This window comes from Taudactylus pleione, unplaced genomic scaffold (genome assembly GCF_031769625.1).
Source record: "Taudactylus pleione unplaced genomic scaffold, aTauple2 ptg000046l, whole genome shotgun sequence".
NCBI classification, from domain to species: domain Eukaryota; kingdom Metazoa; phylum Chordata; class Amphibia; order Anura; family Myobatrachidae; genus Taudactylus; species Taudactylus pleione.
The window spans coordinates 5,739,879-5,761,203 of record NW_028284448.1 but is presented as its reverse complement, the minus strand read 5'-3'; the positions used below and the strand labels follow the sequence as shown (position 1 = coordinate 5,761,203).

The 21,325-nt window shown below is 42.8% G+C and overlaps 1 protein-coding gene across 1 annotated transcript in view; it reads right to left on the bottom strand.

The window, feature by feature from the left end:
- Window positions 1-21,325, bottom strand: part of QRSL1 (glutaminyl-tRNA amidotransferase subunit QRSL1) — a 43,331-nt gene that overhangs the window by 20,932 nt on the left and 1,074 nt on the right. The window contains exons 2-6 of the mRNA XM_088460442.1: window positions 12,766-12,925; window positions 10,702-10,800; window positions 10,449-10,545; window positions 8,232-8,408; window positions 65-240 (exon numbers count right to left, since the gene is read on the bottom strand). Coding sequence (XP_088316568.1) covers window positions 65-240; window positions 8,232-8,408; window positions 10,449-10,545; window positions 10,702-10,800; window positions 12,766-12,925 — 709 coding nt within the window. The remainder of the gene's footprint in view (window positions 1-64; window positions 241-8,231; window positions 8,409-10,448; window positions 10,546-10,701; window positions 10,801-12,765; window positions 12,926-21,325) is intronic.

The following is a 21,325-nucleotide window of genomic DNA, read 5'->3' as shown; positions in this document are numbered from 1 at the left end:
CGGTTACAGAAAAACGAGTTTATATGATCTTTAGATAATCAGATACAGTTTTAAAGTAAATTACCAATCACAGTTGCTGCATCATCCACACATCTAACTAAAATCCCAGGAACATCCATGGAGTTTACCAAGGGAATAAGTCCATGGCGAGAAACAAGGCCATACGTTGGTTTCACGCCCACTATGCCACAGTGAGATGCTGGGTTCCGAGTAGAACCTCCTGTATCAGATCCCAGTGCCCTGTTTAAAGTTATATAATAAAAACAAAACTGTTAATGCTAGTTTACATTTTTGTATCACATATAATTTTATTTGTCAATGGGATCAAGTACAAAATATGATTTTTGGTACTTACTGATAAATCCCTTTCTGAGATTCCACAGGGGACACTAGAGCATAGACAATGGGGTATAGACGTTGGTAGAGTAGAGCCTGGCACTATTTTAAAGTGTGACTGGCTCCTCCCCCTCTATGCCCCATCAGCCCCAGTTTAAGAAACTGGGGCTGAGAGGAGACGGAGTACAACAGGCAAGACGAGAAAAAGGAGAAGTCCACAGAACGGAACAAGACCAACTGAAGGAGAACAGAAGAACCCACTGCAGGGAATACATGCAATTACACAGCAACAGAATGCGGACAAACCACAAACAATAAGGAGACAACCAAAACAAGAAGGCAAGAAAGCAGAACTGTGTTGCGTCCAGTGTCCCCTGTGGAATCGGAGAAAGGGATTTATTGGTAAGTACCAAAATCCTATTTTCTCCTTCATCCACTAGGTGACACTGGAGCATAGACAATGGGGACGACCCAAAGCTGACCTCCCGGGTGAGAAGCGCTAAGAAACATGCCCACCCAGTGGCCAAACCGAAACAGGGACCGCCATAAACTTGACGATAGGACAAAATGTAAAAGCAATAGCTGAGGCCAAAGCACCATAGAGCACATGAGAGAATCAGAAACAGCCTGAGCTGTACCTTGACACCTAGTGCCCCTGGAACACACATGCAAAATACATATATTATATACATGTACTGACCTACTAGATAGGCCACATGACACATATGTATATTACACCTATATACCCTGTATCATATAATGAATGCTTACCGGAAGCAGAGCTTTAGTAAAACATACGTGTCCTAACGAACCTGTGACTAACACAGGGCCTGATTCAGACCTGCTCGCAAGCGGGTCGATGGTGGCCCAGTGCGCATGCGCACAACGGAGCCTGCTCCGTCCTGCGCATGCGCGAGACCCGGATAGCGACGGGCAAGCAGTCGCTCCAGGTCTCGTACCAAAAGGGGGCGTGCTGTCGATGTTGAGTGACAGCACGTCCCCTTTGGTGGGCGGGCCGGGGCTGCCCAGATGGAGGCGTTCCCATGGGAATGCCTACCGTCTGGGGCCGGCCCCACTGACATCACAAGTGATGTCAGTGGGAGTGCTTTCGGGTCTGTTAGAGCCGAATGCTCACGAGGGCTTGCGGCAACGAGACCCTACCTCAAGGGTCTCGTCGCAAGCCCGATGGTCACAATGGTCTTGAGTGACCATCGCGACCATCTTCCTGGCCGCTCGCTATAGCTGTGGGTCTTCCAGGAGGCCGCTCTAATTGATTCAGAGCGAGCGCTCTGTCAGAGCGTCCGGCTCTGAATCAGGACCACAGTCCAAAGCTGCAGAACATGAGCTCCAGCACACCGAGCCATCTGATCTATTCTTCACTGGGCCATTTTAACCCAGCTTCCAATTTTAGTATATGTGCTGCTAAAGCAAGCATATTATACATAAATATATATTATATATACACACACACATGCATACCTCCCATGGATAGCGGTGATGGCTGTGGAATTATAGGGGAGAAGTACCTCCCCCCTGTTTTAGGGAATATAAAATATGAGTTTGAGGTGACCGGAATCTATAAATGTATTTTACATGTTTGTATACCTGCTGTGAGGCATGGCCTAAGTGGTTGCGAGCCATGTATTAGTTGTTTGAGCTACTTAAACACATATGAAACATAGAATGTACCACATAGATGCATGACAAACATGCTTTTATTTGCTTTTATTATCTCTTTGGAGTACATATTAGTGTTTTGTTGATAAGCAACCAGTTTACTGTGTAACGCTCATGGGCAGGCGCTGGCAGAGTACATCAGGTGATCCACGATTTATTTATTTTTTTGCCATCAATAGGTTTCATTTTGTTTAGTCTCCCAGGACGCTTCATTTGTTTGCTTTTAGAATAAGCCATAGAGAGAAACATATTAATGTGAGCTCTCAGTGGTGTGAATGCTTGCGGTCATATCCTATTTCCCTAGAAAGAATAAGATTCCTGCCAACTCCATTTCCTATCACTTTAAGAAGAAACTCAAATTTACTTATGCTATTAAGCAGCAAAACGTATTTATGTAAACATACGCAAAAAAAAATGTTCTCTCTACAAGTATAAAAACACAAACACCCACCTCTTGAAAGTTCAAGTTCATGTGCCTTTCCTCCTAGATTTACATGTACACAGCTGAATGCAAAATGTGTGCTACTTTCAGAATAAACATTCTAAAAGAGGATTTGAATTCCCGCAGATAATATGACAGAATTATCTTGGGAAAATTCTGTGTTAGATGTTGGCACAAAAAAGTAGCCATGTAATGCGGCAAGTGACATGTCGGAGTATACATAGTATATATTCACACAGTCCAACCAGCTTGTAACAGGTTTTATGAAACAAATAAACCTACAAATCAAACTGAACTAATTAAATATGGCAAAAGCTGTACACAGAAGATGAGAAACACTCTGTCAGGTTTATTTACTCCAGGAACTAAACAAAATGTATAAACAGCACATTATGGGGGTCATTCAGAGTCGGTCGCAAGCGCCGAGCGCTCGCAACCGACTCGATGTTGCCCCACTGGGCATGCGCACGACGCTGCTGCTGTGTGCAAATATGCTAATACGGAGGACAAAATGCGCCCGATGCCGGCATCGCAGTTTGCAGATCCAGGTGCTGCATCCGTAGACGCACCATCAGATCACCGGTCACGATGGTTGCAGCATCGTCATCTCAGTAAGCCTTAGGCTAATCATACGGGCCGCTTCATCTGCACTGCCAAAGCTAGTAAATCTTCCTCGGAAGACTCAGACACTGGCCTTGGTACTCCCAGAAAAAGGGAACAATACGCCCATATTTTTGGGAACGCTGCCCAGCACCTCCCCGTCACCAAACGACTGCAGCCTCTAAATCAGGCAGACGCTTAGTGGGCACACGTTTGATGACACTGGACAGGTCCTGTGCATACGCAGTCCACCCACCATCGGACTTTTACACGAACCATAGGGTTTGCATACAAATCTGAATCAGGCCCATGGCCGTCTGAAAGTACAACAGCTAAGTCAGTCTCCATGCTTTCAAACTATTCTTTAGAAGTGCAGAAGTACCAACCACTAGCAAACCCCTAACTTCCACAAGCAACCTCCTAACTTACTTGAATGAATTGGCAGTAAAAGGGATTGTGATGGAGACTATTTGCTGCTAAGGTGAGTAGCAAACAAGTTTATCACCTGTACTGGGCACCAGCAAAAGGAGCATAGTGTTGGCCTGAGCACTACTCGGATAATTGTTGCTATAATGTACCTAACTTTTACATTAACAAAAAATATTAGGTCAACCAGCCACCACTGTGATCAATTAAGTTAGATATAATGATATCATAAAATATGAGACCAGCCACCATTGTGATTAATTAAGTTAGCTATAATGATATCATAAAAGATGAGTAAGCCTGGAGAATAAATAGGATATACTATCTCAGAAAGCTGTATCAGGCTGCCCTTCCAAACACTACAACAGCAATGTGAATGTATTTCTTTTCTTGAAAATGTGTTATTTTTCCGTTCTTTACAACTGTGGAACGGGTTTCACATTTTATTCTCTAGTTTCCAGTTTAAACTGCTGGGCTTCTTTTTTCTGGGCCTGTTTGAAGAACATTTACGGGGATGTAGGCGATCATTTCCTAAGGAACCTGTGACACCAATGAGGCATTTCATCACCTATATGTGACACATATGAGGCATGGGTTCAAAAGAATATATAGGTTGCTTTCTGGTAACTATTGGTTCAGCTAAAAAAAATGGCTAATTTCACTGTGTCTAGGAGTGTAGCAAGGTGCATGTCACAACTACATAGCATACATAGGTTCTATTATAATACACCACTTCCTACAGTAAATAGCTAAATTCTTTAATCGCTAAGATAGCTTCCAAATGTTTATTACCTCCAACGAATTTTAGCTCCTTTGGAATTTCCTATGTCTCTTAAATATCTGGGTGCAAGTTTTTCAACAAACACCATATGAACTTTCCCATATAATCTAAAAATATGAATTGTAGGCATCGACTCGTGCCTACTGCTTCATGCCACCTATGGAAGTCTTCCACGATCCTCTAAATTAATTGTTAAAGAAATGGATTCCTCTACTCTTCCATCTGCATCTGAAATGTGGATCAGACAAGTTATTATTATTATTATTATTATTATTAATAATAATAATAACAACAACAAGTTTCTTATATCGCAGCATATTCCGTTCCAACTTTACAATTGGAAACAGTAAAAGATGGGCCAGATCCAGATGGAAGCAGAGGCTTTGAGACAGAAGATTTGGCCACAGTGGAAGACGCAGTGGAGCACCGACTGAGAGGCCTTGAAGATCCGCGTTCCAGGCCACTCACAGCCAATTAGGTGACAAAGAGATCACTGTGCAACCTTCCAAACTTCTACTTGTGGAGGACCCGTGGAATCAGTGAGATTGCATGGAAGATGTACAAGAGAGGGAAGATCCACCGAACTGCCAAGGCGTCCACCAGAAAGGCACCTGGTGCGTGAGCAGTACCTCAGGGAACAGTACCTCGGTAGCTGGGGATTGTGCTGAGAAACAATCATGTCGATGTCCGACAAGCCCTATCAAAGAACCAGGAGTTGAAAGACGTCTGAATGTAGAGTCCACTCACCCGAATGAATGTCCTCGCGGCTTAGGAATTCCGCTTCCCAATTTTGTACTCCAGGGATGAAGACTGTCGACAGAGGAGGAAGATTCTGCTCCGCCCAGAGGAGAATGCAACTGGCCTCCTTCATGGCGCCACGACTGCGAGTGCCGTCCGGATGGTTTATGTAGGGGACAGCCGTTGCATTTACTGTACCTGGATCAAAGTGCTCAACAAACCAACCCCAAGAGGGCAAGAAGAAGCTATATGTATAACCTGACCGCTGAGGGAGAGGAATATAGGGAGACCAGGAGCCCAATGCAACTCTCTGGAGACAAGCTGAAGCAGGCACTGTGTAAAATGGCCGTTCTGTGTCTTTATGAGGGAGGGGAGAGAGAGGAGGAATCGCCCTGGGTCAGAATGCCTGCTTAAGGGAAAGCGCCCAAGGGTGGGGGAGGAGCTAATGAGGAGAACTTATCTCCCCCTTCTGGCATGGACCCCAAGGCAAATGGCCGCCTACACTGTGATGACCCATTGCCTAGCTACCCAGGTGGTCTAGTGAGGGTGTGGAAAGGACCTAGGTCCCTGCTGCCAGCACCACCAGTGGTCTCAGTAACCGGTGGTGAAGCCGTGATAACACGGCTCCCTGCAGGGAGCTGCCTTACCTGTCCCCTTGCTGCACCATCTGCGGCTCCGCTCTGTGCTGTGGAGCACTGGCCAAAGATGCTGACCAAGTCACCAGCACTGCGGCCGCCAGCGCTGGGGTTGGTGGAGCGGAAGTACGGGCGTCCTATAGGACGCCTAGTGCTGCCCACTCAATTGTTAAAAAAAAAAATTAAAAAGAAAGAAAATAAGAAGCTGCTTGAACAGCTCCTAAAACTGTGCCCACTCCTGCAGGCACCAAATTTAAACTGGCTGCCTGTGACTAGGGAAGGGGCATAGGGAAGAGGGAGCCGGGGCTGCTGGGTAAGAAGAATTAACTAATTGGTGCATAGACTCCTACTCACCAGCCTATACCTCAACATAGAGCCCTATGGAGGAAGAAGAAAGAATTTTATATTGAATATGGTAGAAAACCTGTAATGGAGGGACTGACAGAGCGGATCAGCAGACGATGAATGCTTAGCGAGGAAGATCAGCCTTGCAGCTGCATTCAAAATGGATTATAGTGGTGAGAGATTGGTTTTGGGAAGACCAGTGAGGAGACTATTGCAATAATCAATGCAGAATGTAATGAGTGAATGGATTAGAGTTTTTGCAGTGCCTTGTGTAAGATATTATTAATTCTGTTTTAGAAATATTGAGTTGGAGAGATGACATTCAAAATGAAATGGCAGAAAGACATTCAGTGACATGGACCAATAGAGATGGTGACAAATTTGGGGAGGAACGGTAGATTTGAGTATCATCCGTGTACAGATGATGCAGAAATCTGAAAGAGCTGATCAGTTTTTCAAGAGAGATGGTAAATATTGAGAAAAGCATAGGCCCTAAGACAGTGGTTGTCAAACTCGGTCCTCAGGACCAAACACAGGTCACATTTTCCAGGTCACACAGCAGGAGCACAGGTGTATTCATTACTCACTGACACAGTTTAAAAGATCCACAGGTGAAGCTAATTATTTCACTTGTTATTCTGTGAGGAGACCTGGAAAACATGCACTGTTTGGGGTCCTGAGGACCAAGTGTGAGAACCTGCGACCTAAGACTTGCGGAATCCAACTAATAGAGGCTGCAAAGAGGGGGTGAATTCAGAGAAATGAATACGTAAAGAGTGATTATATACGTAGGATGAGAACGAAGAAATGGATGTGTCCTGAAGACCTAGGGATTGTAGTGTTTGTTTGTGAAGAGAGTGGGCAACAATGTAAAAAGCAGCAGAGAGATCAAGAAGAATAAGTGAGTAATGGCCTTTAGACTTAGCAGTGACCAGATAATTCTCTACGTTGGTCAGTGCGGTCTCTGTGGAGTGTTGGGAACGGAAGTGGGTCCAATAAATTGTGCAAGTTAAGAAAGTGTGTTAGGCGAGTGTAGGCAGCTCTCTCAAGTAGCTTGGAGGGGCATGGGAGCTGAGTGATGGTAAAGTAATTTGAGAGAGAGTTAGTGTCAGAACTTAGTTTTTTTCAGAATTTGATTTATCACTGCGTGCTTGAACAGTGATGGAAAGATACCAGTAAAGAGAGATTTCAGATTTTAGTCAAGGTTGGGATGAGCAGAGGAGTTGGAGCTTTACTGATTTATGAGGGTATAGGATCCAGAGGAGAGGTAGTAGAGTAGGAGGATGAGAAGAGTGTAGATACTTCATCTTCATTTGTGGGGGTCAAGTGAAGATAATGTGCCAGAGGATTCAGGTAGGGAATTGAGCAGGTCAATGGCTTAGGAAGAGCATACCATTTCATTTTGGATCGTATCAATCTTGTCCATGAAATAGGAAGAAAGATCTTGTTCACTGATAGTAGCAGGTGGGTTGGGTGAGGGAGGGGTAAGAAGTGATTTAAATGTATTAAAAAGTCATTTGAGGTTAGAGGCTTGAACAGAGATGACAGATTGGAAAAATGTTTGTTTGGCAGTGTTCAGAGCATTACGATAAGAGTGGTAGATAGTCTTATATGTGAGGATGTCACTTGGAGTACGAGATTTAAGCTCCGAACGTTCTATTTTACATGAGAGTTTTTGTAGGTGTCTTGTTAATTTAGAATGCCACAACTGATGTCTAAGTCTACGTGGAGTGTGATGGGTAGCTGGAGTCACTTCATCAAGGGCTATTTTTAGAGTCTGGTTCAGGTGTGATACAGCTGTCTCATTAGAAGTAAATGTAGAAATTTGTGAGAATAGTTGTCACAATTAATAATGTTAATATTTCTGCGGGTTTGAGGAGGCTTGGTTGATTTCAATGACACTGAGGTTGAAGTAATGGATAAAAGCGAGTTAATTAAAGAATGCCAGGATACATCTTCTGGCTTGTTGCAAAAAAGCTTGCATGATTTCCCACAGCCCATCTTTTTTTCCAATAAGTTCTACAGACGACCTGTATACTATATACTGCTCCATCAGTGTACCTTATGGTCTCTCCTGAGATCCCGTTTACATTCCACAACTAATGCTGAGCTCTGCTTCTAATATATTTATGAAGGTCATGCTTTACTTAGACAAATAAGTCATTCAATCTTAAAACTAGGGAAGACAATGTTAGTATATAAATCATATTAAACAATGAACACTGTACTGACATCCCCATGAATAACTTACACATAACACGTTCCAGCAGACACAGCAGCAGCGCTGCCTCCCGAACTTCCTCCAGTAATCACCCAATCAGAATTCTCGTCAGTAACAGAACAACGCTCTGTCCTCTTCCCTCTGTATTGTTTTGAATAGCTCCATGGATTTTTCACTGGCCCAAATATGCTGTCAGTACTCCCAGATCTATGGGTAACAAAATACAGGTAACTTAAGAAGATGTGGAGTTGTAAATAAAGAGTCATATTTCCACATTCTGAATGCTACTAGCAGTAATATCATAGGCTTTGATGAATAAGGAAATTCAGTTGAAAGAAAATCTAACCAGTACAGTGTAGTTTACTAGAATAAAGGTAATACACAAGTGTATATGTTGACATAACGACATGAGGAAGTTGCCGAAAGTCTTTCCTTAGCAATGCTGTTTTCTAATCACAAACATCGAGGGAAACTTCTGCATCATTATACTATATCATTACATAAGCCTTTATGTGTAATTAGAAATGGAGAAGGGTGCAACAACAGCTCACCACAAGAGTTAATAAAATAGAAGCGTTTTAAAGGGGTGACATTTTGGAAGTGCTGTACTTTATTTCCATATATAACAGTGTACATATAATAATTATACTGAACAAAATAAGAGATTGCTATTCATCTTTGTCACATTATTGAGATAGTCACATTTCCTTTTTAATAAAACAAGCTTAGAAAGTGCAAAGTAACATGTACTTAGTGGCAAAATAGAGTATTTGAAAAGTGGTAAGATGTAATATCAATCACTATTCAGTAATTAAAGTAAGATTATCTATCGTGCATAACGGCATACATCTTGGCTTACTGGTGGCATGATACCAGCTGGAGAGTCATAGGTTTTAAGTCTTGTTTTCAAGAAATACTAGGCAAAAACATGCAAATAAAAAGATTAAACTAAATTGTTGTGCGCTCTGCCACAAGTGTAGTAAAGGACAAATGGCTGCTAACACGGATACATATTAGTCTTTGAATAATGTTTTAGCAGTGGTGGATCATTGTGAGCAGAGCAGAAATACTGCCTAATGCACAGATGAGGTATGTGTGATCTCTCCCAGCAGTATTTTCCTTATAAACTATTGACAAGTCTGCTTTCACTTGGAATAAGATAAGACAGTTCAGTTTGTTGTTCTCAAGTTCTGAGAAGCATGGGGATTTGATACGTGCAGCTGGCCATTAAATCCCCATATCACTGAACAGCGAGGACTATGGTCACAGTGTACCTGACTAAATTATTATCTATTCAGAAATGAACACAGCACAAGCTACTTTTTCAATTCACGTAGACACACGTCCGCTGTTACAGTCTGTATGCTTTGTACCTTAGACAGGTAATTGATTTTATATATATATATTATTGTATATGGCAAAAACAAGAATAAACTTGATTGCAAATAATTTACATATATAGAATTGGAGTAATAATACAAAATAGAGAAAAATGACCCTTCTGGGTTTAGGGAGAAGGTTGATAGAGAGATTATAATTATATTGCCTTATGGTGCGTACACACTGGGCGATTAAAGTGGATGACTGAACGATAACGATATCGTTATCGTTCAGCTGTCCACTTTATCGTCCATTTTTAACACAAAAACGATGAACGATAATGACGACGCGCGTTCCCGCGGGTTAACATGCAGTGCTCCACCAACCTGTCACTTTTTTCCTAACATCTCTTTGTCCCCTACCCCTTGTCTCTCCCCCCTCCTCCACCTGTTTCTCTTTTTTCATATCCACCTGTGCCTCAAGGCAAACAATCTGGGTAGGGGCAGGACAATCTTCTCTTGTGGGGGATCTCAGTTTATCATAGCAAACTCTCTATGCTCAATGTAATGGAGTCCTCCCTGGAATAACAGGTGAGCAATGACATCCTTTTAATTAACAAGTTCTGAATTATGTTCTTTGTATAGAGAGTGCCCAACTGGGATCTCTAGTGATACATATCTCCAGTCTGAGCCTGGAATAACTAACCTACAGAGAGCAAGGCTGTATAGATGTGTCGCTTGTCTCCTTCATTTTCCACCTACAACCACAGGCCACACTGATTTCAATAAGAATTTATAATATGATACATTCAATTCAATTTGTTGTATAGCAAAAAATAAGGAAGTGAAATACAAGTTTTAAGCTTTTATACACAGTCAAAGTAAAAATGTTTTATGATAATAGCCATTCTAAGTGCATGTTACATACCCCATACCAAATTCATCAAGATTGGTTTTTCCCATGAGTACAGCTCCTTGATCATAAAGCTTCTGAACAACTGTAGCGTTATAGGGAGGAATATAACCTTGTAAAAATAAATAATGAATATTGTTAATTATATCTACAGAAATGTCTGAAAATGATTGCAGTTAAAATATATTTCTAACTTGTTAAATCACTTCTACATCATGTATAAAAGGATGAAAAACTGTTCTGAAATATTGTAATAATGAATATCTACCTTTTAGCATTCTTGATGCACATGTTGTCTCTATGTTGGCAGTGCTAAAGTTATCTTTAATTGCAATAGGAATCCCATCTAGTGCCCCAAGGGGTTTACCTGTAAATGAAAACACATACTTAAACACATACCTACTATTACTAGCAAAGGCAATAATATTACTATTTCAAATTAAGCCTTAAACATTCTCTGTGTATTCAAGTAGGTGAGTTTGTATTGCATTTTTATATGTATTACTTTATACAGTTGCAAACTTTTATGAAACCAAAACCATTGCATCAGTTTTGCTTTCTATTATTTTTTTTACAAAAGTTATAAGTCCATCTAAAAATATAGATTATATGGACTTGCCATTTGGTTTTGCCTAATGCTCTCCTGAGACAACCTGCACCCTGGATCTTCCCTGAAACCGAAAGGACTGAACCGGACAAAAGACAGGCCGTATAGACATGAAACAGGAGAAGGAAGGTAGAAAGCAGTTCTCTACAGTATCCCTGGAGATATTATCCAACTCCGGCCCAAAAAGAAACTGCCAAGTTCTAAGCCAGAGAGCCCTACGTGCAGCAACCGCCGTACTAGAAATATGAGCATCCAACTGAGCTGCATCAATGGCTGCCTCATCCAAACACAAATAATAAGTCCGCTCAGAGCATATCCAAATGGATGCCTTCTTCCAACTAGCTAGTCTAGCATTCAACATCCTTATTAACACAATCTTCCTATTAGAACTGTCTTTTAAAGAGGTTACATTAGGAACCGGAATAGCAGTAGCTTTTACAAGTTGACGGAAGCATCCACCTTAGGAGGTGATTCCCACTTAATCCTATCAGCCACAGGAAGCAGACACATTTCAAATCTGAAGCACCTACCCAACCACTCTGGTTAAGGTATCCACCCACTATACATTCCCAGGATATCCATATGTCACTGAAGACTATTCCTGATCCGAATCCTCCAAATCCTCAAAGGAAGATATTTGAAGCTGAACCTTAGCCCGAATGGTGTGGACCTAAAAAATACATTTCCAAAGAAGAGGACATCTGAACCGACCCCTGGACAAAGCGGGTCAATACCTGCGCCCAAGTAGGCAAAGATAGTCTTAATCTAAGAAATAAACCTAATCCACACTATAATAATGACTAATACTCCCCAGACACTATATAAACATCAACAAAACAATAGAAGAAAAGGATCCCCCCCCCCCCGACTAATACCCAACAGGGTCTGAGGAGGACCTGAGCTAACCACCAGCTACACCTAAAACAGCTAGAAAAATAACTGGGAGAAAGGGCAGTAAGTACCATTGGATTCCAGTGACATGAGGGGAAGTCTATAAGGAACTCTTGTGGGTCCAGCATAAAGACTGCTCCTACTGGTAGGTAAGGTACCGCAGCCTCCCCTTCCTAGTGTGGCTGACCCAAGAGAAACTAATATCTGAACACCCGACCCAGATCCTCTGTTAACTGAAGTCTTCGACCAGGAGGAAGGAGATAGATCACTATAAATGACTCCCTGCTAGAGCAGCAGGGAGCCGCTTACCTGATCGCTGACATCCTTGGGTGCAGGGAGCAGCGTTGGATCACCTGATTGCACCGGAAACAGAGACACATACCTGAGTGGTAGCGGCTGCAATCCACCTGGAGATGATCCCTTGATTGAAATGGGACATTGGTGCTAGAGAAGAACACGTGACTGCTCCCCAACCCGTTCTAAGTGTCTCTGGTGGCCGCCATAAGACAGGAAACAGAATATAAAAGAGGACGCCCAAACTGTTCTGGCTGCTCAGCAGCCAATATGCAGAGCGCCCAGCCAAATTTGAAAGTCCTCACTCACTCACTTAACTCCAGTGTCTCTTGTCCCCCCATTGGATGAAATAGAAATGTAGATCCTAAATTTGCTTAAGTATAGGTTAATTAAATATTTACAGACTCAGAAAGGTTTCTTATGTAAATAGTGGCTGTATAAGTAAACAAACAGTTATAATATAGTATTTTCATCTTGTATTTTATAAGACTGCCAAATACAAGGATATAAATGATATGATCCCATCCCAATAAACATTACCTTTTTTGAAACGTTTGTCTGCTTCTGCAGCATGCTTAAGAGCAATCTCTTCAGTTATGGTAATATAAGCATTAAGAAATGAAGCTTCCCTGATGAAAGATAAGCATTTCAGGCACAGCTCTGTAGGGCTCAGTTGTCCAAGTCTTAAGGCAGCAGCTGCCTAGAAATTAGTAAATGGAAAAACAGTCATTAAAATTATTTGGAAAAAGGTACATAAAGTTGAGTAATGATGTGTATACAGTACTTTAATAGGCAAAATTAAATATTTTTCACGGACCTTTAATAACATTTAAAGATCACATTATGAGATGAGCGCTTCAGCATAAAATGGTCATGCAGGCCAAACAGTAGGCTGAGAAGGCATAAAAACACAATCAGCTATCCTCTTAACTAGACATTATGGGCCTGATTCTGAGTTGTACGCAGCAGCATCTATTGGCGGATACCTGTCTGCGAGTTTATGCAAATGCTGCTACAAACACAATCCATTGTATTGTCGAAGCTGGATAATTGGCTGAGACAAGATCAGTTTAAAATTGGATCGCAGCGATGCCATCTTGCGACTGGCCGCAAGACACCATCTTGGAAATGAGATCGCAAGATGCCATTTTGTGAATGGCCGCCCAAGCGCCATTTTAGATAAACTCACACTTTAGTACATGTGGAGATATTACTATTAGCATCATGCGATTGCATCTTTCACCATTTCTCATACACACATTAATACGCACAATTGTGCTGTTAACTAGTCGCATATTAGCGAATGCATAAGATCCTGTATGAAAACGCTGAATATTAGCTCCATGCACACGCATCTGCCCCAAGTTAACTAGTGTCTTTACATCAAACCCCACATACTCACACATTACATATTCACATACAAGGTTCTATAAGATTTAAGGTATAAGATTCAAGTATGCACATTTATTATCACTTCTAGGAAATAAAGATTATTTCGTAACTAAGGTTTTATACGTGATAAGTAAGCCATGTTTGGTATTGTACTGATGCGTACTCTCTCAACAGTATTCCAGTAATATCGATGGCGAGATCGCAACATGCATTCTCAACTTATGGACCGCAGAGACTTCAAGCAACAAAATGTACATTATATGACCAACTGTTAGGATTTGCATGAGGCGGGAAACCAGAGACCACCAGTTGTTAGAGGCTGGACTGTGTCTATTTGAACCAACCTGTTAAATGCCTTGTAACATATGCCCTCTCCTTTAGGACCAATGGTATTAGCAACAAACTTCTCTATTGTGTTGTTTATTCCTGGGTGGTATAAATATGTGTGCTCTGACCCTGGGTTCCTAGTCTTCGTGCTGAATGCTGATTGACGAGGGGTTTCTTGCTGATGCCTACATCTGGACCAGAGAGCGCTGCGTATGTATAACTGTACTTGGGTCTGTATAATTTCTTTGCGCTAAGATTATATGAGGATCATAGCGTGTAACTGCTGTACTTTTACTTGAATAATACTTTGTGCTTTGGAACCACAGTTTCTAGGTCTGGAGTCTTTATTTACTGTATGACTGCGTACGCAAAATAGCGTCATCCTTAGAGGTTTATAGGAAGGATATTAGAAGGTATAGGCAGGGGTATTTATAAGGTTCAAAGGCAGTATCGTTAGTATACATCTGTTCGACCAAATGAGCAAGGACTGAGACACCCAATTTTAGCATCCGTGCACGCTTCAAGATCGACTTGTACGTCCTTTAGACGCCACCATCGGTCGCACCATGGAAACCTGCATTAACCCTATGTGCGGTTTCTCCGACGGACTACGTCCTCCTATGCCTGCGTCTGTGAACACCACCACTTGCATTGACATGCCTGCGACACTGCCATAAAAAGCCCACTGAATGGACTATTTTTGTGTGCTCTACTAGCCCCCTTCCAGTCACCGCCCAGGAATGCACATCACTTTTCCACCACATTTCTGATACCGTCTGACCCAGATGCAACAGTACTTTGTGCGTACTCTTTGTAACACTTGCGCCATAAGGGTTTTTAAAGAAACTTTTGTGCATGTGCAGTTGCAAATAATCACTCAACTAGGTAAACATCGGCATTACTAGCGACTCAGAATCAGGCCCAGTGAATACACTATGCACACTCTCACTACCACCACCAGACTCTTCATTCAGCACCTGAAACTGCTCCTGCTCAATGGGCAATGTGTATTTGATGCAGGACCTCTATGCTTGTTAAGATGGCTGAATCCATCCTTGCTGCTTACTGGGATCAACACTGCTGGATAGCTGGCAGAGCACTGACACGGAACTGGTGGGCTCAACACAAGACAATCAGGGGATGGATTACAGTGTGAGCTATATTATGGGGAAGCAATTGGGAAACCGACTGCCTATATACCGGCAGCCGGCTTCCCGACTGTCTTATCCCGGCAAGGGTGAAATGCCGGGCGTCTAGATGTAGACGCCCACATTTCCCCGACGCCGGGAGACCGGCGCCCGGCATCACGATCGTAGTGATGCCGGGCGCCGCCAGCGGACAGCCACGGGGGGGAGGGTTAGGTTTAGGGCTCCCGGGGGGGACAGGGTTAGGCACCCCCCCGGGAGGGTTAGGGTTAGGCTAGGGGGAGGGAGGGTTAGGGTTAGGCACCCGCGGGGGGGACTTACGGTTAGGCACCCCCCCCGGGGGACTTAGGTTTAGGTAGCGGGGAAGGGGGTGGTTAGGGTTAGGCACTTAGAGGGGGGATTAGGGTTAGGCACTTGGGGGGGAAGTTAGGGTTAGGCACCCCTAAGGAGGGTTAGGGTTAGGGGGGTTAGGTTAGTGGATACTTACCTATCCACGATCGGGATTTCCAGTGCTGTCGGGCTTCCACTGCGTCGCACTCTGCTCTTGTCGGGCTGCCGCTGACGGGAATCGTACCCATTCCATATTATGTTGGTCACTAGAACACATTACGGACAGATGTCTCATAGGAACAAGCAAGATCTTAATAGTGATAATGTTAATTGGCTGTAAAACTGATATTCCCAGTAGGAATTTTCAATCCCCCTGCCCAGATTTATTTTTAGAGCTTTGTTCCCGAGGTCAAGGCCCACCTCTGAACCATACTTTGCTACAGGTTTGAGGCCAGATCCAAAGAGCAAGAGCATTTCAAGGACTCAACTTTAGCCGATCCAAAGCAGTTTCCAGATTTTTTCATGTGATTTGCTAGCAATTATTTCATTTGAGAAAATCCGCTGGACGGAAGAAGCGCATCAGGAGCTTTTAGTAATTCCGCTCACTGCTTAAATAACTGCTACAATTTATTACATCAAGCCTCCTCTTTGATTCTACATATCTGTCCAACTTACTGTGGCACTAATCGTAGTTCTGCACCCGTGAGGCAATCTGCTGAGATACACTTGCTGTTTTACTAAGCAATGCTGGCTGATATCTGGGGACTGTTCCTAAGTGCCGGTATCTAAAGGAAAATACTCGTGGATTGCTCATAAAGCACGTCAACCCACAGAGGTCCTATGATTTACACTATATGGCATTATATATCAGAAGTGGGTAATATATTTGGGCAGCCATTAGTGTGAATGTGAGGTTCATCCCTGCCAATACTCTGAACAGAACATCGGAAACCTTACAGTGCTGTGGACCATTTATTTTGTTGATTATTGGATCAGGAGAAGAGCAACTACCGGCAGCTTTTAACGGCGCCTGGAATAGCCCGCTCTGTCAGCATTATAGCCACCTCTGGATAGACACAAGTTTGTGACTACTACCCACTTCAGTAAATATATACAATGATTTAGCACATTATTTTTGGGACTATAGAAGAACTTGTCCTATTTGTATTTATAGTTATATAAGTGCAGAACATGTTATATATACTCTATATCCTGGTTACAGCACTTAATGATAGAATCATTGCAGTGAGAGGTATTGGTTTATTTTCTCACAGTCCAACTAGTTTTTATGTGGCCGCTTTGGTAATTTTACCAGAATATACATTGGTTATGTACATTTATGTTTATTATATTTTATGTGTATGATACAATAAAACCATGTTATTACGTTTTACCACGGATTCAATTAATTTTATTACACCATGATTAGCGCTGTGCATTCTTTTTCATTATCTTTTGGGTTGGCAATCTAACACAGCTGCAATTTACTGGTGAGTGAAAAGCCTTCTTCTCAGTGCCTGGGGTTTTGTTTTAATATTCTTTTGACTTGCTAGCAAACCTGGTATACCTGGCCCCCTCTGGTAACTAAGATGAAACACCATTGGCCCTCTATAACCAAAAGGGCTGGAGAGAAGATGGAACTCTCTGGGTGGGGAAAGCACAATGCTTTTTTTTTTGCACTCTCCCCTGCCTCATACAGGCGCTAACCCTGTGCTGATCAGCCGGGGGCTGGTTTTCACTATAGCAGTGAACAGTATTAACCAGCATAGGAAGTCTAGCCTACTCTATGTGGGCTAGACACACTTTACCATTTTTCTAATCTACTTTCATCATTCAATCTGACCCCATTTTGCCTTAGCTTCAACATCAACATAACTTTGTAGAACTACTTACCTATCACTACTAGTAATAATGTTATAACACCTCTGACTCCATTCCCAATCATCCCCATTTATTTATCTGTGGCGCAGTGTCAAAGGCATTAGTAAAATCTAAATAGGCTGCACCTACAAACTCCATTGTGATCCAGTCAAAAATGATCAATCACATTGTTTGACATGTTCACAAGAACTTGTAAGGTTCCAAGCAGCATGGATTTACTGGGGAGCGTCTTCTGTACCCCTGAAAAATGTGCCTGCTCCAACCCTTGACATCATTACAATAATCCCATTCTGCACTGCTTTGCAAAAGAAGGGGCACTGTGCAAAGATCTGCTCCTCTGCAAATGTGTTCATTTTAACTTGAGACGTCACACAAATGTAGTAATTTGATTTACAAAGCACTGTATGCATGTGAGGCATAGTTTTTCTATATCCGAAATATTTAGGATGTGATGGTACCATCTGGTGGCAGAAAAATTTTATTGCACAAAATGAATATATTGTAGAGATGTGGCCTCACTCGTTTTTGCTGCAGTTGTGTCAGACAGCCCCTCTCAATGCGCCTGGTCCAGTGAGACTCTGTTAGCGCTGGTCGTATTTTTTTTGCAGCTTTTTTTGCCGAAAAATGCGTCTAAGTTCTGGATTGCTTAGGACGCACCAGGAGACTGCTGATTCATTTGATATGTGACACTTGTATAATTGTTTGCTACTAAGTCGCTCAATCAGCATACGAAGTGCTACGGTGCAGCTTTTTTCCACACCAAGTTCTGTTTACAGTCTCAGTCGTACACAGATGATACGTTCAATTTCCCGGCATATGACGGTCAGAATGCCAGCACGGGAATCCCAATACCTGTCAGAATCCCGGCACAAGCGTCCTGACTGCCAGAATCCCGAAGGTAAGTAGCGGGGTTAGGGGGAGGGTTAGAAGTTAGGGTTGGGCACTAGGGGGATGGTAGGGTTTAGGGTGCGGGGAGGGGGAGGTTAGGTTTAGGCACCGGGAAGGGAGGGTTAAGCATACTAAACGACAGGTGTCGGCATGCTAACCCTGTCGGGATGCCAGTGTTGGGATTTTGACTGCAGGGGTCACGAACGCCAGCAACCTGTATCCATCCCGCACACAGATATACAAGTGTCACATATGAAATTAATCAGCACAGTTTGATGGTGCATCCAAGTCTCATCGCATTGCGACTCAGCAAGAAAAGACGCCCAACACTATCAGAGTTGCAGCGGCTCACTCACATCAGACAAATCGCGCTGCATGGTGTACTGAGGCTAGATGAGCAAGGACACATCTGTACATTGAATAATAAGCCTGACACAAAGTGATCTGGATCGAGGCTTAACCACTTAACTGGCTAATATTGTTTCCAAAAAACACTCACAAATTGTCATTTTTTTATGATTGAATTAGGTCGAAAACCTCTATTAAGGATAACTTATCTAACAATTTTATTTAAAAAAATATAAAAAATTTTTATAGAAACACTGTAAATCATAAAAATAGCATATTTTTTCAAATGCATAAACTTAAACTTTAAAACACTTTTAAACTTTTTAGGACTTATATAAATTGGCCATCCCTAATCGGCGGTCCGGAATCAATATTCTTGATCGATATGGGTTTGCCATATACAAGTTATAAATATATCAATATTTATAAATATTAATATTTACTGCTACACAGTTGTAGTCTATAGGAGGTCCCTGGGCAGAGCTGCTGCTCTAATATGAGAGCCAGTCCAAGAACGCTATATCACAACTGTAAAAATAGCACCATGTGATAAATCGAATAAACTGGCAGCACAAAATTTGTATTATTGTCTATTATGCATAACAATATTTCCGATATATGAAAGGTTGGTGGCCATCCCTAAACTATTATCCTTTATTTATATGAGGGGTCCGCAGCACTATACAAAGTACATAAACAGAAACAGTATGATAAAAAAAAAACAAGAAAAAAGTTACTAATGGTGCCCATACAGCAGCAATCAGAAAAAAATTATTGAACGATTTGCGTAATATTTCCCCTGATTTCACGATTCTCCAATCTACCAATATGTCCCCATACATTACAGATAGTTTTCAGTGATTTGCAGATCAAATAATAAAATTTGCCAGTCCTGAAAGGCTCATCATTTGACTAGTAACCGTCGGCAAATCGTATCCATTCACTAGAACTCTACAGCCCCAATTGGTTGGTGAAATTCAACATGTTGGACATCCAGATTTACCGATTTGGTCGGAATCAGCAATAGGTGAACCCCATACATTGCAGATATTATTACACAATCATCTACAAAATCGAGAATTTCCCCAACTGATTGCTGATGTATTGACCCCTTTACAGTACAAAACTTTGCAGAACATGGACAAAAGGCCTGAACCAGCAGTGCACATAAGTGCATTGCTGATCACAGATTCACGATTGTCAGGGTCCTGTGTGATCGCACACATATCCCTGTATGCCTCTGCCTGATTGACAGGTAGAGGCGTTTACGGGGTGGTGCGAGGATGCCCTGTGTTCCCAGAAAGAGGGCATCACCCACAGTTTTCGGGAGTGGCACAGCTTTGATCTACATCCATGGATGCAGATTCCTGGCCTTGCATGCATGCCAGCCTGTTTAAGCTGAGCCTTACTCAGCTGGCTGGCGCCATCCAACATCGTAATCCCAGGCTACGACCTCGCTCTCAGCGCTGGGATTGCAGAATCAGCAGGAGGGGTCAGACACCTCATGCTGCATTTGCATTTTAGCAAGGACGGACTTGCATAGCTGCTTGTGTGCGGCTTTGCAATTCCATCCTCTGCTGAATGAGGCCCAAGGTTTATAAACATTGCCGCAGCAGCAGTCATTGACGGCCAAACCCATAGATTTGGTGCTGTTGTTGACAGTGGGGAGGAGATGAAGATATAAGTGAGGGAAGGAAAAGCACTTGAGGGAAGAGGGCCCTACTAGTGAGAGCTTACAAGCTAAAAGGGAGCGGGAGACAGGCAGGGGTAACACAGAGGGGAGAGACAGTGAGCAAGAAGCATGGAGCGGTGGATTAGGATGACTGCTAAAAAGCTTTGGTAAAGAAGTGTGTCTTGTGAGCCCATATGAAGTTTTGTAGAGGGATGAAAGTCTGATAGGGGGAGGGCAAGAGATCCAGTGGTAGGGAGCAGCACAGGCAAAATGGGAGTGGGAGGAAGTAATCAGTTGGAAGGAGAGGCAGCACTCATTTGTGGAGCAAAGTGGGCGAATGGGAGTATGAAGGGAGATGAGGTCAGAGATGTAAATAGGAGAGGATTGGGTGAGGGCTTTGTATGCGAGTGTGAGCAGTTTTAATTGGGTTCCGATTGGGAAGGGGAGCCAATGTAGGGATTGTAGGAGTGGGAAGGCAGATGTATGTTTGGAGAGGAAGATGAACCAGGCAGCAGCACTGACGATTGGAGTGGAGAAAGGATGGCCAGATAAGAGGTTACAGTAGTCCAATCTAGAGATGACCAGTAAGTGGATGAGGGTTTAGTTGTCTCCAGAGTGAGAAAGGGTCTGTTCCTGAAGATATTACTGAGATGGAAACGGTAGAACTGCGAAAGGTACTGAATGTGTGGTGAGAAAGGCAGGAGTCAATGATAAGATAGTGCACTTCTGGGTGCCTGCAACTGCACAGAAATAACTAGCCATCGGATGTGCATCAGAAAGCTGATTCGATGGCTAACAACCATTGAATTCCCGCAATTCTATGGAAAAAGTGCTTTTATCAAATTGGGAGAATTGATGATTGCTAACCATCGGCTTCCAATGTCCATCACTAGTCCACAGTGTCAAAAGCAGCAGAGGTCAAGAAGAATGAGCAGAGAGTAGTGGCCCTTGGATTTGGCAGCAAGAAGGTCATTGCCATCTTAAGTGAGGGCAGTTTCTGTCGAATGGAGAGGATGAAAGCCTGATTAAAATGGGTTAAACAGGGAGTGGGAGGAAAGAAAGGCAGTGAGGTGGTTGTAGAGATAATCTGCTAAAGGAGTTTGGAGGCAAGGGAGAG